The 13,621-nt window shown below is 54.0% G+C and overlaps 1 protein-coding gene across 4 annotated transcripts in view; it reads right to left on the bottom strand.

Moving 5' to 3' along the window:
* The window catches only part of EPHB2 (EPH receptor B2), a 273,181-nt gene that overhangs the window by 173,555 nt on the left and 86,005 nt on the right, over nucleotides 1-13,621 (bottom strand). For all 4 annotated transcript variants that reach the window (XM_048824896.2, XM_048824899.2, XM_048824897.2 and 1 more), the window contains exon 3: nucleotides 6,868-7,552. In XM_048824896.2, coding sequence (XP_048680853.1) covers nucleotides 6,868-7,552 — 685 coding nt within the window. The remainder of the gene's footprint in view (nucleotides 1-6,867; nucleotides 7,553-13,621) is intronic.

Below are 13,621 nucleotides of genomic sequence, written 5' to 3'. Positions count from 1 at the left end.
TCCCATTCCCCCTGGACTTTCCAGGAGCCCAGCCCACCGTGGGAATCCAAAGCTGGGCCGTCAGGCCTGGCACTTTCCCCAAACACCTTCCAGCTCCAACCCCTCCACCACCCTGTCACTGAGTCCCTGCCAGCATGGTGCCCAAGGGAACGCCCCCCACTTGCTGTGGTGCAGATCTTGAGCCAGCTGCCCCAAGAAGACTGGATTGCAGGCCACTGTGTTATTAACCAGCACTTAGTCACTGCACCTCGCCAAATCCTGCTGCTAGGAAAACAAAGAGAAGACACAACCCGGCTCTCCCCCATCTCACTCCTGCTCTCCCCACTCTGGTTTCCTTCCCCCTCCTCTGGTTCACTCACTTTCTAGATTACTTTCAAATTACTTCCTCTCCTCTGAGCCAGGTCAGACTGGGCTGCAGCCTGTGGCTGCCATGCCACGCCATGGGCTTCATGAGTCTCCCAGGCAAGTGGCGGAAGCCCGAGCACCTGACACCCTAAGGTCACTGTACCAGGGTGCCGGCAGTACTGGTTGGCGAGAGCTGCTTGGGCCAGCATTGACATCGGGAACTGCAGCGTCGTCAAACCCAAAACATTTCCCGGAAGCCTGTCAATGCTGACACAATTCTTTATGAGAGAAAATCAACAGGAATCATTCCGACTTTCCATTGGATAGCGGCGAAACATTTCACTCTGATCAGGCAAAAATGTCTGGGTTTGACTCTCATCCGACTTGCCCTTGTTTTGACTTTTATATTACATTAAAATATCACATTTCATCCTATTTCTATAGTTTAGTTAATAATCCATAGAATGTATTATATTTAATATGTTTGTATAATATAAAAGTCAAAATAAAAGGAATCAACTTGAAACAAAACATTTTGATGGTTCTCAAAAGGATTTTTTAAAATTTTCACTCCACGGGAAATTTTGGTTTTTTGTTTCGATTCAGATTGAAGATTTTTTTCAGAATTTCCCAAAAACAGACATAACAATGTCCAGCTGCCCTCTGGAGCAGGCTGGACAATACCTTGCGCAGCTTTTCCAGCTCTGTAGTATTATTTATGTTACCAAAGCTCCTAGGAGCCCAATGTGGACCAGGACCCCCCCATGCTAGGAACTGTATAAACACAGTGTGTGTCACTGCTGGCAGCAGCCAGTCCGGCCCTGTGCTCATCAGTCCCTTGGGAGTCTCGTTAACAACCCACTGTCCCCCTCCACCCACTTACGAGAGAGGGCTGGGTGGTTCATCCTGGAGAACCTACCCATTCTTTTGTCCTCAGAGCCCCTATGTCTAACCCTTGGAGGTCACTGGTCCCCATGACCACTAGCACTGACCCTGAGACACCCAGAGAGCATTGGTACCTGTGATCACAAGCACCTACCCTACCACACCTGGTGTGCATAGTGGGCCATGTTCTGCTACAAGCAGGACTCCCTCTGGGGTTCCTTCAGCCCCTTCTCCCTGGACATTCCTCCTTGGAAGGTCCATTTCCCAACACCATTCATATCTACAGGGATCTCCCTCTGCTATCCCTCACTCATTGTCTGTCCTCCCTGAGACAGGGGGTTGTACACGTGCCTCTGAATCTGCCTGCATGTCCTCTTTAACCCTTCCATCTCCTCCTGGCTTCTGCCCACACTGTAGGGGCTCCAGCAAATCCCATTGTATCTGTCCAAGGCTGCTTGCCTGGCCCCTGCACTGGGGTGTGCGGGGGGCCTATGGCCCAACACAGCGCCTGCCCCGGGGTGCTCCAGGGGCCAGCCTTTCCTGCAGACCCAAAAGGGCCCGTTCTGATCCCAGGGCAGTCCATCCCTTTAATTTAATTTTTAAATTATTTAATTTAATTTAACTTATAAGGAGAGGCTGAGGGAACTGGGATTGTTTAGTCTGCAGAAGAGAAGAATGAGGGGGGATTTGATAGCTGCTTTCAACTACCTGAGAGGTGGTTCCAGAGAGGATGGTTCTAGACTATTCTCAGTGGTAGAAGAGGACAGGACAAGGAGTAATGGTCTCAAGTTGCGTGGGGGAGGTTTAGGTTGGATATTAGGAAAAACTTTTTCACTAGGAGGGTGGTGAAACACTGGAATGCGTTACCTAGGAAGGTGGTAGAATCTCCTTCCTTAGAAGTTTTTAAGGTCAGACTTGACAAAGCACTGGCTGGGATGATTTAATTGGGGATTGGTCCTGCTTTGAGCAGGGGGTTGGACTAGATGACCTCCTGAGGTCCCTTCCAACCCTGATATTCTATGAATTGTCGCAGAGATTCAGGGATTTTAAGACCAGCCCGCTGCCCTTCCCCTCCCTTCCCCGCTGGGAGGCAACGCACTCCCCCACCTCGCAGCGCATGCATTGGGATGCACCTTTCCCTTCACAATCCCCTCACCATATCTATAATTGATCTTGAAGAAACACCGTCTTGACACCGATTGCCAAGATGCTATCGGGGCTGTAATGGGATTTTTATATTTAGCTTGGACAAGGTACGGCTCTGTTGGCTGGAATGAAATGTTTCAATAACTGTGTCTGCCCAGGAGCCAATCTGATCCCCCTGGCTGCGCTGCCTCTTTTCACTCCTTTTCACAGGCTCGCACGCTTTTCTTCCTCCCTCCCGTTACCTCAGCAGCTTCCCTGGCTCTCTCTCCCCTACCATCCATCCTGCTCCTGGGCCTGGGAGTTCCCTTGTCAGTGTATTACATAGCTGCAAAACTGTACTTCTCTCTCCAACCAGACTGTCACATTCCCTTCCCACACCTCCACCCTCGCCTGCCGCTCAGCTGCATCCAGTTAGCACCCCAGCTACTGCCATCATCTCCAAGTCTATCAGAGAGAAGCATTCCCTTTCCAGCAGCCTCTGAGCAGGCTCCGGGCTGACCCTGGGACATGTCTATGCTGCAGCCACATCAGAGGCACAACTATGGCGCTGCTGGATCAGAGACACTTCCTTCATCAACAGAAGCGGGGTTTCCATTGATGCAGGTAACCTACCTCCTCAAGAGGCAGTAGCTAAGCTGATAGAAGAATCCTTCTGTTGACCTAGCCACATCTACACCGAAGGTTAGGTCGACCCAACTCCAGCACGTAGCTAGGGTGATCTAATTTTTCAGTGTGAGCAGGCCTGAATGAGGGTAGGAGAGGGCAGGGACATGAGCATGCAGAAGAGGGAGAGAATAGCCTCATTTTTCCAGGTGCACAGACAGTATCACAGAGATAGTATGCCCCAGTCACTGTGCCCTGCAGAACCTTCGTGCTGGCACACCCAGTACAAACGGGCTATCTGGCAGCTACATGGCCCTGAGGGTACCTTCTGCAGCGACATCCCTGCACCTGGTCCCCCTGCACGGGGCATTGTGGGGTGGGAAGAGAGCAGGCAGGAGGGGACAGGCTGGAAAGTTATGACATCAATGGCCCACAGATGGCTGCCCTACCCTGCACCAGGACTGAGATGAGCACCGGAGCAGGGGGCATAATTGCCCCTCCTCTGGCTTAGGCAGGGCTGAATTCTCCTGACGGTCCCTTTTCTAACAGGAATATTGGTCTCCAGGCCCTGCTCCATTGGTAAGTCACTGTGTCCCTTCGGCACAGACCTGTGACCAATTTCCTTCATAGTAACTGCCAGGGCTAGGGTAGTGAGTCAGACATTCATAGATTCCAAGGCCAGAAGGGCCCATTGTGATCATCTAGACTGACTTCCAGTATAACACCAGCCAGAGACCTGCCTCAAAGTAATTCCTAGAGCAGATCTGTGAGAAAAACATGCACTCTTCTATTGAAAAATGGACAGTGATGGAAAATCTACCACAGCCCTGATTAGCCATTGGAACAGTTTGTTACCCTCACTGTCAAAAACGTATGCTAGGAGGGTGGTGAAGGAGGGTGTACTTTGTTCCTAGATGTATACATTTACATTTAGCATGAGGCTAATTTACCAAGCAATCCAGATCGCTCTGAATCAATGACCTGTGCTCTTCATTATTTAACACACCCCAGCAAATTGTGTGTCATCTGCAGACTTTATCGGTGATGAATGTTTTCTTCCAGACCCCTGATAAAAATATTAAGTAATGTAGGGCTAAGAACTGATCCCTATGGGATCCCACTAGAAACCCACCTGTTCAATGACAATTCACCACTGACCATCACATTTTGAGACCAGTTAGCCAGCTTTTAACCCTTTTAATGTGCGCCATGATACTCTTATATCTCTCTAGTTTTTAAATCAAAATGTCTCGCGGTACCAAGTCAAACGCCTCGCAGAAGCCAAAGTCTATTACGTCAGCACTGTCACCTCTACTCCATGGTTGGGCTCTAGGCAGCACTCTGGAGGGGCTGGTGGAAACAGACAAGGGAGCACACAGTGGGGTGACCCTCCACGGTTCCACCTGTCACCAAAGCAATCGGCTGGAGTTTGGCACAGTGCAAGGACACTCTGCACTCTTCCCCTGTACATCTGCTCCTTCACCAAAGCCCCTCACCTTGCCGTGCAGCTGCCCACCCAGCTCCACGCACAACTCTGCTGATGCCTCTGTCCTCCACTGCAGACAAAAGGGGGTTCTCCACTGCGGACCAGGATGTAGAATGTTCCCATTAACTGATGAGTTAATCCAGACATGCCCACAGTGATTAACCAGAGAACCAGCCCTCAGATCTTTTGGGCCCTTCAATGACCACAGCTGACAGAGAACAGAAAAACTTGACTTACACTTATTCTGTTACAGCAGAAAAACAGTGAACAACCAGATCCAAATCCCTGACGCCTCCAGCCAGGTATCTCAGAGCACCCACCCTGCCCCCACCCCTACCTGCAGTACATGACTCAGGTTCCTTTAGCAGGAGCTGTGAGCAGCAAGACCCGGGCTCTGTCGGACCATTGGGAAGGCCAAGGTGACCCCGAGCCCATTTCCTGCCACACCCCAGGACTGGGGAAGGCAGAGCTGCTCCAGCTCGAACCCTCAGCAAACCCCAGTGGAAGTCTCGCTGATTCAGCTGTATTTCAGTCGCAGTGCAGCCCCTCTCCAGTACCCTTCCCATGGGGCAGAAGGGGCGAATCGTGGAGTTCTCAGGGATACACGAAGTGCCAGTGGAGAGCGAGGGAGGATCATGCTGGCTGGGACCTTGAGGGAGAGTTCTCCTCTGAGCAGAGAGTGGGACTGGCAGACCTTGACTTTCTGTGCCTGCAGGAGGCCCTAGTCCTGGTGGTCTCTACTGCGCTTGTACCTTGCTGGTTCACCCAGGGCCTGCCTATCTGCTGAGGAATGTGTGACTCCCCCGAGTGTCCAGGCAATTGCAAGTGAAACTTTATCTCCAAGAAACAACAGCTAAGATGGGAGCTGGCACCAGGAGCGTGAGCGGACCTGAAGACATGGGGGGAAGAGAGCAGTGGAACTGGGGGAGGAGGCTGGAAGGCCAGAAAGAATTACGGGGGGGGGCAAGTGAAAGTTATTCATTCCTGGGTGACTCTTTCCTGCTGCTCTCCCCTCCCCGCCACAGTAAGGGACCAGATTGCAGCCACTCCTAGCAGTACCTCTGTTAGACATTTCTCCGTAGTCTGGATGTCCTGTTACAGTCTAAACATAATCCCTTTGGATCACAATTCTCCCTAAGAATGGACTCCCCTTCAGACCCTGCTGCTGCAGGGAGGGACTCTGCCTGCCCATCCTTTCACCACCTGTTCTGATTGGCTAGCGTAATCCAGCCCTGCAATGCTAAGAGCTACTGGCATCCTTGAGTTGCATGACTCACAGGTACTGTAATCAGGCAATGCCAGGACCCTCTAGCCAGGCGAGGGCGAGCCTTCCACTTGGCATTTTCCCAGGTGAAGCACTGCAGATTGTCTGGGAGATCAGCATGCATGGCGCGGGCACTGAACATGGAACACGCCATGTCTGTGTGTGCGTGTCCCTCAAATGGCTCGGGAGCGTAAGCCTGGCCACCATACACACCAGCGGGCACCCGACTCAGGCACAAATGGGCAGGCGTGCTCAGAAGCTTAGCTAGAAGGAGCATGTGTTCATGGTGCCCCCAGGCACAAGGACAGGCAGTCCAAGCAGGCTATGAACAGGGACCATAGTGATGGGAAATCAGCCAACGACAGAGAGGTGTATGGAGATCAGCCAGCCAGATGCATGTTTAGAACCAATGGCCAGCTCTCACAGAGATCATGAAGAGCCTGCAGAATGAATGGAAGGGACTGGATCATGCTGCCCAGTGCAGGCAAGAGCAGGGAAAGCTCCCCATAGGAAGAACAAAGGGTAAGTGACCAGACGCGCACACACACTGCTTCAGCCCTCACAGCGAGGCCCATCTGTTGCTCTAGACAGAGTGTGTGCTCCCTTGGGCCTTTGTTTGGGCTGTTCTCCTATTGTTCCCCTCCCTGGCTGCGGAGGACACTGTCAGGTTGACAGAGCTGCAGATTAAAGCTACAGATCCTAATTCCTCACCCTGAGCAATGCCCACAGAACCCAGGTTCTCCCACCCGCCTCCAGTGCCAGGAAGCAGGGCCTACAATATCGCCTAAAAATCCCAGTCACCAACAGTTTGCCAAAGAGCCACTGCCCGGCAGGCAGGTGCTGGGAATGGCTGATGCAATGAAGGAGGGAGCTGGGGAGGGAGCAGCCAAAGGATACGTGGTGCACTCAGACTTGCTGCCACTGCAGAGGCAGGACAAAGCCACTGAGCAGGGTAGGTTTGCTAACAGCACGTGAACGAATCTGTGGCAGCCAACCTCCCTCTGCCTGCAGGAGAAACAGCATGATGAGGCACCTTCAAGAGCCAGGGGGCTGTGGCCTATGTGCCCTGGCCTGGTGCAATCACAGGTTCCCATGCTAAGGACACAGCATCCTAACAAAAGCAACGAAAAATGGTTACCTCTGCAGATGGTCCCGTTCTCCACTGATTCATAGCCAGCCTTGCACATGCACCGTCCAATGGGCACCAGCCACTCCCCGTCCCCATTGCAGTACAGCTTGATGGGGACATCCACCTCCTCTGCGTTGGTAATGCACGACCCTCTGGCCGCCACCAGTGAAGTGCTCTCTGCTCCAGAGAGTGTCTCCTGAAACACAGCGCCGTTCTGGATCACTCGGGGGCACTTGCGGTAGAAGACCCGGACAGCAATTAAGGACATGCAGCCCCCATAGTCCTGGAATGCGAGATAGAATCCATTCTTGGAGACCGGCCCAAAGCTGCGCACCTCGGTGTTGATCTTCATCACGCGGCCACCCAGGTCCACCTGGGAGAAGCTCTCATCAGCCGCAATGGTGTCCACCTTTGCCCAGGGGTTCTCCATCCAGTTGGGAAAGGTCTTGGTGGCCGAGTCAAAGTCAGATTCGAAGTAGTAGAGATTGAAGGTCTCCTTGCAGGAGCCAGGAACGTTTGGGATGCTGCTGCAGTCCCGGACGGAGAATTTCATCTCCACGTGGATGCGGTGAGCTCCTCTCCTCCGTATGTACTTGGTCCGCAGCCAGTTGTTCTGATTGGACTCAAAGACGTTGCACACCTGGTACGTCCTGATCGTGTTCATGTTCTCGTCATATCCGCTCACCTCTTCCCACTGTGGATGGGACACAAAGAGTCACTGGGCTGCATTGCATTTACATTCACTGGCAGTCGGCTTACGCCCATTTACATACCCGGTGGGGGCACATCTCTGCCTCTCCCCACCCCCTGATAGACAAAGACTCAGGCTGCCTGGAGGCAGAGGAGAAGCCCATTTCAATGTGGGGTCAGCTGCATCGGTACAAACTGCGCTGCACCAGGGTCAATTGTATCTACACTAGGGCTCTGGCTAGGTGCAGCCACCCCAGAGTCCAATGCCAGCGTACACTGGGTCCCTCCCAGTCTCCATGCTCCCTGAGCCAGGGCACACGCCTCAAATGCTTCATGCTCATCTAATGCGCCGCGCAGCCAGGTGCTGGGAATGGCTGATGCAATGAAGAAGGGAGCTGGGGGGGAGCAGCTAAAGGATACGTGGTGCACTCAGGCTACACTGCCGCTGCTGGGACAGGACAAAGCCACCACACTGGCTAGGGGCTCTCTTCTCCTGGGTGGTTACTGGGTTTCCACTCTTGTTAGCGGGAGATACATGCACTGATTGGCAGGGTCATTAAAGGGTCTTCAAGGGTCATTAAAGTACCTACATGTGTCTAGCACAGCCTGGGCCTCTGTTAGAAGGGCTCTCAACTCCTGGTTCATTCCACTGTCACAGGGGAAAGGGTTACTTGATATTTTAAAAAGTAAATTGCAAAGAAAACCATGAAGGGCCAGAGTCTCCATCACTTCCACCCTGAGCCGTCACTTAACAGCTGGGCAAAGGGAGTGAATGACTGTTTCACCATTACACAGGTACAAGTGACGGTCAGACTCCAGGAGTGAAATCCTGGCTTCACTGCAGTGAATGGCAAAACTCCCATTGACTTCAGTGTATTTGTGCCTTCCTATGCTCCTTTATGATGGAGACAGATGTCTCTGAAATGTACTGTGTGTTTCCATATTTTTTCTCCAAGTAAAATGCCGTCTCAGCTCTGCATCTCCCTGTCTGTCCTGGGGGCCTGGTGAATAACCTCATTCGTAGCTCTGCCTCCTGTCCCCACCCCGAGATGGGAAGGATGCTATGTTGTAGAGGACGCTGCCCCAACCCAGCACTGCGCCTTGCATGGTCCAGAGAGAAAAATGTGGCTGTAACACAGAATCATAGAAGATTAGGGCTGGAAGAGACCTCAGGAGGTCATCTAGACCAACCCCCTGCTCAAAGCAGGCCCAATCCCCAACTAAATCGTCCCAACCAGGGCTTTGTCAAGCCTGACCTTAAAAGCCTCTAAGGATGGAGATTCCACCACCTCCCTAGGTAGCTCATTCCAGTGCTTCACCACCCTCCTAGTGAAATAGTGTTTCCTAATATCCAGCCTAGACGTCCCCCACTGCAACTTGAGACCATTACTCCTTGTTCTGTCATCTGCTACCACTGAGAACAGTCTAGATCCATCCTCTTTGGAACCCCTCTTCAGGTAGTTGAAGGTTGCTATCAAATCTCCCCTCACTCTTCTCTTCTGCAGACTAAACAAGCCCAATTCACCTCAGCCTTTCCTCGTAAGTCACGTGCCCCAGCCCCTTGATCCTTTTCGTTGCCCTCCACTGGACTCTCTCCAATATGTCCACATCCTTTCTGTAGGGGACGGACCAAAGCTGGACACAATACTCCAGATGGGACCTCACCAGTTCCAAATAGAGGGGAATAATCACTTCCCTCGATCTGCTGGCAATGCTGCTACTAATGCATCATTGTCTACTTTCCTTTTCTGAGCTGAGTGCGAGAACGTGCATGCGCTGTGCCCGGTGCTGCGTCAGCAGGGCCCGTGCAGACCAAAGGGCTCTGTTCCACACAGAACAAACACCACGGGGGCAGTGCAAGCTCCACTCCGCCTGCAACCTTGGCCTGAAGCTTGGGGTTGACAGTGGAATTTGGGCTCCGGGGCCCATTGCTTCTTCAAAGCCTTCCATAAAGGGTTCCACGTGGGACAGCTCCTTGTATAACAGGGATACTAGGAACTAGATTGAGACCTGTTGGCTCATTTTACACAAGGCATCAGCCTGGGCTGGACTCACCCAGCAGCCACGAAGTGAGAAACTCCAGAGTCCCTGACTGATCCCTGGCCCAATAACACAGCCAATAAGAACAGCATGTGATGGCTGCTCTCTTGGCAAGCACATAGGTGCTGAACTGTGGCTCTTCAAAACTAAATACAGCCTGAACTAAAGAGCCAAGCTTCCTGGCTCGGGCTGCAACAGACTCCTGTCCTCTGCGGATTCCCTGAGGAGAACTTGGAACACACACAGCAGTGGGTTACAATGATACACGTTTTAGGAGGCCCCGTGCCCCCAGGAAGTGGGCTCTGCTAAAGGAATGAGCTGTCCCGCCAGCCCCTCTTTGCCATTAGGATGTCAGTGCAGTAGTTCCTTCTCGCTCGCAGCCCCGCTCTGCCGGGAAAGGCAGCCTGAGCCTTTGCAGGACCTACCATGGGGGGGCGGGGGCACCTTACACCCCATTCTGGGGCAGCCTTCCACAAACAGCCTGCAAAGTAGTGGGTGGGGGAGAGCAGACCTCCGCCCCGTTCTGCAGAGACAAGAACTAGTGAGCCTGGCAGAGTGCGTCCCATTCCTGACGAGGAGAGGGACCCGTCAGCAGGGGCCGCCCTGCTCACCTCCAAGGGGCATGGCCAGCCAGGCCAGGCATTTGTTTGTTGTAGCTTCGCTCCCCGCTGGCTGGGAGACCATCACCTGGGAAGCTGAAATAGATCCCTCCCCTCCCCACCCCATCCCACGCCCGCCACCCACCTGGGCTTTGGCGTGGTCAGGCTGGTGAACATCACTTACTCTCCCCTCTGGGACACCTGGCTCCCCCTTCCAAGCTTCCCTGCCTCTGCGCTAGCATTCCCCGGACACTTGCACAGCTCCTGGGACATGCTGCTCCCACTGCACCAGCAGGAAAGCTCTGGGCTAGGCAGGGTAGGTCCAACCCAAACAGGGACTAGAGTTTTGATCTCTCAGTGCCAGGCTGGGTAAGGTTCAAACACATCACAAAGGGCATTTGCCATCCAGATTAGAGCCGTGTTAAGGTGCTGAAGGAGAACTATTCACTCCAAACTACTTGTCAGGGCTCCTTTAACTGCTTGAAATGTAGCAGAAACCCTAATTAAACACTTAGCCCCTGGGCTGAGGCCCGGCCTCTGCCTTGTCTGCAGGGAGCTGGTCTGGTTTGTGAATAGGGTTTGCTGCCCAGCCCCATGCCCGGTTCCCAGGAGATGGATCGGGGGTGGTGTGTGCATGGCATTCTGGGGGCTGTGTGGTGAGGCTGCGGCAGGGACGTGAATCCCATCTGCGAGCAGGTCATGTCTTTACCAGGGATCCTCTCCAGCAGGGGCCTGTTAACGGTCCGGCCTCGCAGTAAAGTAACACGATGCCTTTTGCAAATATCTCCCACTGGTCCCACCGTGGTTACAAAGGGGGCAGACATTCCATGAGAACCTGCTTTCTCAGGATTCCTAACTTGGAGGTAAAATCCTTTTCCAGGCTGAACCTTGGCCGAGAGGCCAGGGCAGGCAGCACTGGTGAAAGGTGCCGATTAGCAGCCCAGGAAATGGAAAGTGTCTGGTTTAGCAGCAGCAACATGAGCAGAGGGGGCAGCCAAGCTTCCCCACACTGAGCACATGGCTGAGGCAGGGGAGCCCCTCGGAGAGGAAAGGGGAGCTCAGTCACTCCTCAGCCTCTGTCCTGAGGCTGCCAGCAAGGAAGGGAGTCAGAGCCGGCCTGTGCAAAGGGCACTGAGCCCTTAACCAGCAGTGCCCAAACTTTTCCTCTCGCGCCCCTCTTACCAGTAATGGAACGTGTCCGCACCTCCCCAGGCTGGGAGCACAGTTGTGGCCGGGGGCAGCAGCTGGGGGTGGAGCTGCGGCCAGGAGCGGGGACCAGTAGCAAGGGCCAGTGGCCGAGCTGTGGCCAGGAGCAGGGCCGTGGCCAGGGCCTGGGGGCTGGGCTGGAGTGGAGTTAGGCACAGAGCGGGGCTGGGTGGTGCACCCCGCCCCTGCCACCACATGGGGGCTGGCATGAGTCCTACCATGCGCTCCCGGATGTTCCTCCACCCCCCCCCCCCACAGTTTGGGGACCACTGCCCTGACTGAGAGCCACAAACTCACCTCACATCGGACATGGAACAAACCTACAGGGAAAACAACCTCTCTAGACATTTGGCATATGTGACTGGGATGGTCTCTTCTTGTTTTATGGCTGCTTCCTATCCCCCTCCCCTAATCTCCCCACCTCTCATGCCCCCACCCCCAAACCCACCAAGCTAATCTAGACAGGCAGCTCTTTGAGCCCAGGACCCTGCTGGTATTCTATGTTCGTACAGCACCTGGCTCCATGGGGGCCTGGGCCAGGACTGCCCTCGGCATGATGGTAATCCAAATAAATAACAGCAATACCCTGACCAAGACTGACTGCCCACTGACCTCACCTCACCCTGTCCTGTGTCCCTGCTCCCTCTTTCCACAGCCCCTCAGGTCGGGCTGGGCAACACGCTACACTGACGCACAGGAAAACAGTTCCTGGATATTCTTTGTCCCCAGTTTTCAAGCCCACTGGGGCAGATAGTCAAGACTTTCTGCGCCCAGCAGGTTGGATGTTCTCAAGGGGAAGAGGCTGGCTGCTGAAACCCTGACCCCAACAGCCAGCAGAGCTGGCTGGCTTGACGAGCACCCCAGCAACTCCCAACTCACTCCAGGGGCTGTGAGAGGAGACCCAGGACCCAGGTAACATCCCGGAAATACATCTGGGCTCCTAGTGACTGATCCATCGCTCAGGGCCAGGGTGCAGGGCTGATGGCATGCTTTCTAAAGCTCCCCTAGGGACTGGGATTTGGTGATGGAGAGGACACCAGGGTCTCCCTATGCAGTCATATTTGTGATGTTTCCCCATCTATTTCCCTGGGCTTTCCCTGTGGCAGGCTCATCCACGTGCTGTGGCACCATCCCTGGTGACTAACAGCAATAGCTGAGCCTGTCTGCTGCACAAGGTCTCCTGGCAGATCTAAAGGCCATTATTACATCTCCCTTAGCTGCCTCCTCTCCAGAGTGACCCTGCCCAGTCCTCTGAGCCTTCCACACCTGGCAGGGTTTGTTTTCCAACCCCGGCACCTGTTGTTCTCCAAGCTCTCTCCAGCCTCCGGTTCCCAATGTGGAACCAATGCTGCAGTGGAGGCCTGGCTCTCAGCTCTGGGAAAGGCACTGATTTGACAAAGCTGAGCCCGGCAAACAATGTTCCCTAGTCTGTGTGCGGGGCTCCCTCGCCTCCACAGAGCCCAGTACTTCCAGAGAGAGGGCAAAAGAAAGGTTCTCTTTGCCTTGGATGTGGCAAAACTCCACCCCAGTGCTGAATATCCAGGCTGCTGCTGAACATGCCACCAATGGAGCCCAGGTGGAAGGCAAGCGAAAGACATGCTTTGCCCCTCTGCTGCCCCTGCTCCCGGATCCTTGCAGGGGCCTGAAGGCTCCTTCTCAGGGGAGAAACCGGTCAACATTTGGGGACATCTCCCTCCGGCACAGGTGGCGCTGAGCACACCCTGGAGCAGGAACGCATGGCTACCCAGCAGGCCGCGGCTGGGGCAGGCACACGAGTTCTTCATTTGTGGTGTGCACAGATGTGAGAGGGACACTGGCTGGGAGGAGGTTTAGCCATCAACTGGGCCGTCCCAAGAAAGTAGAGCTCCTCCCATGGCTTTGTCCAGGCCAGACAGGGTGCAGCATCCAGCGGTGGCCCCACCCCACCCACAACACCTAAAGCCAGCGTCTTTCCCATGGCACAGGCAGGAACCAGCACCATGGATTGTAGCAGCAGGAAGCAGCGGGGTCCAGGGTTGAGGGAAGGAGGACTTGTGGCACCTTAGAGACTAACAAATTTATTTGAGCATAAGCTTTCGTGAGCTACAGCTTGGAGTGCAGCAAGAGGGGGAATCTGGTAGGCACTAGTGACAAAATCCCAGGCAGCTGGAATGGCGTATCAGAAGCCTGCTCACTGAGAAGCCAAACAAACAGTTTCCCATGGACGTGAAACCTGATGTGTTGGGAAG

This window comes from Caretta caretta, chromosome 18 (genome assembly GCF_965140235.1).
Source record: "Caretta caretta isolate rCarCar2 chromosome 18, rCarCar1.hap1, whole genome shotgun sequence".
Lineage (NCBI taxonomy): Eukaryota > Metazoa > Chordata > Testudines > Cheloniidae > Caretta > Caretta caretta.
Note: the sequence above shows the minus strand (reverse complement) of the source record. Positions and strands in the feature narration are given on the sequence as shown.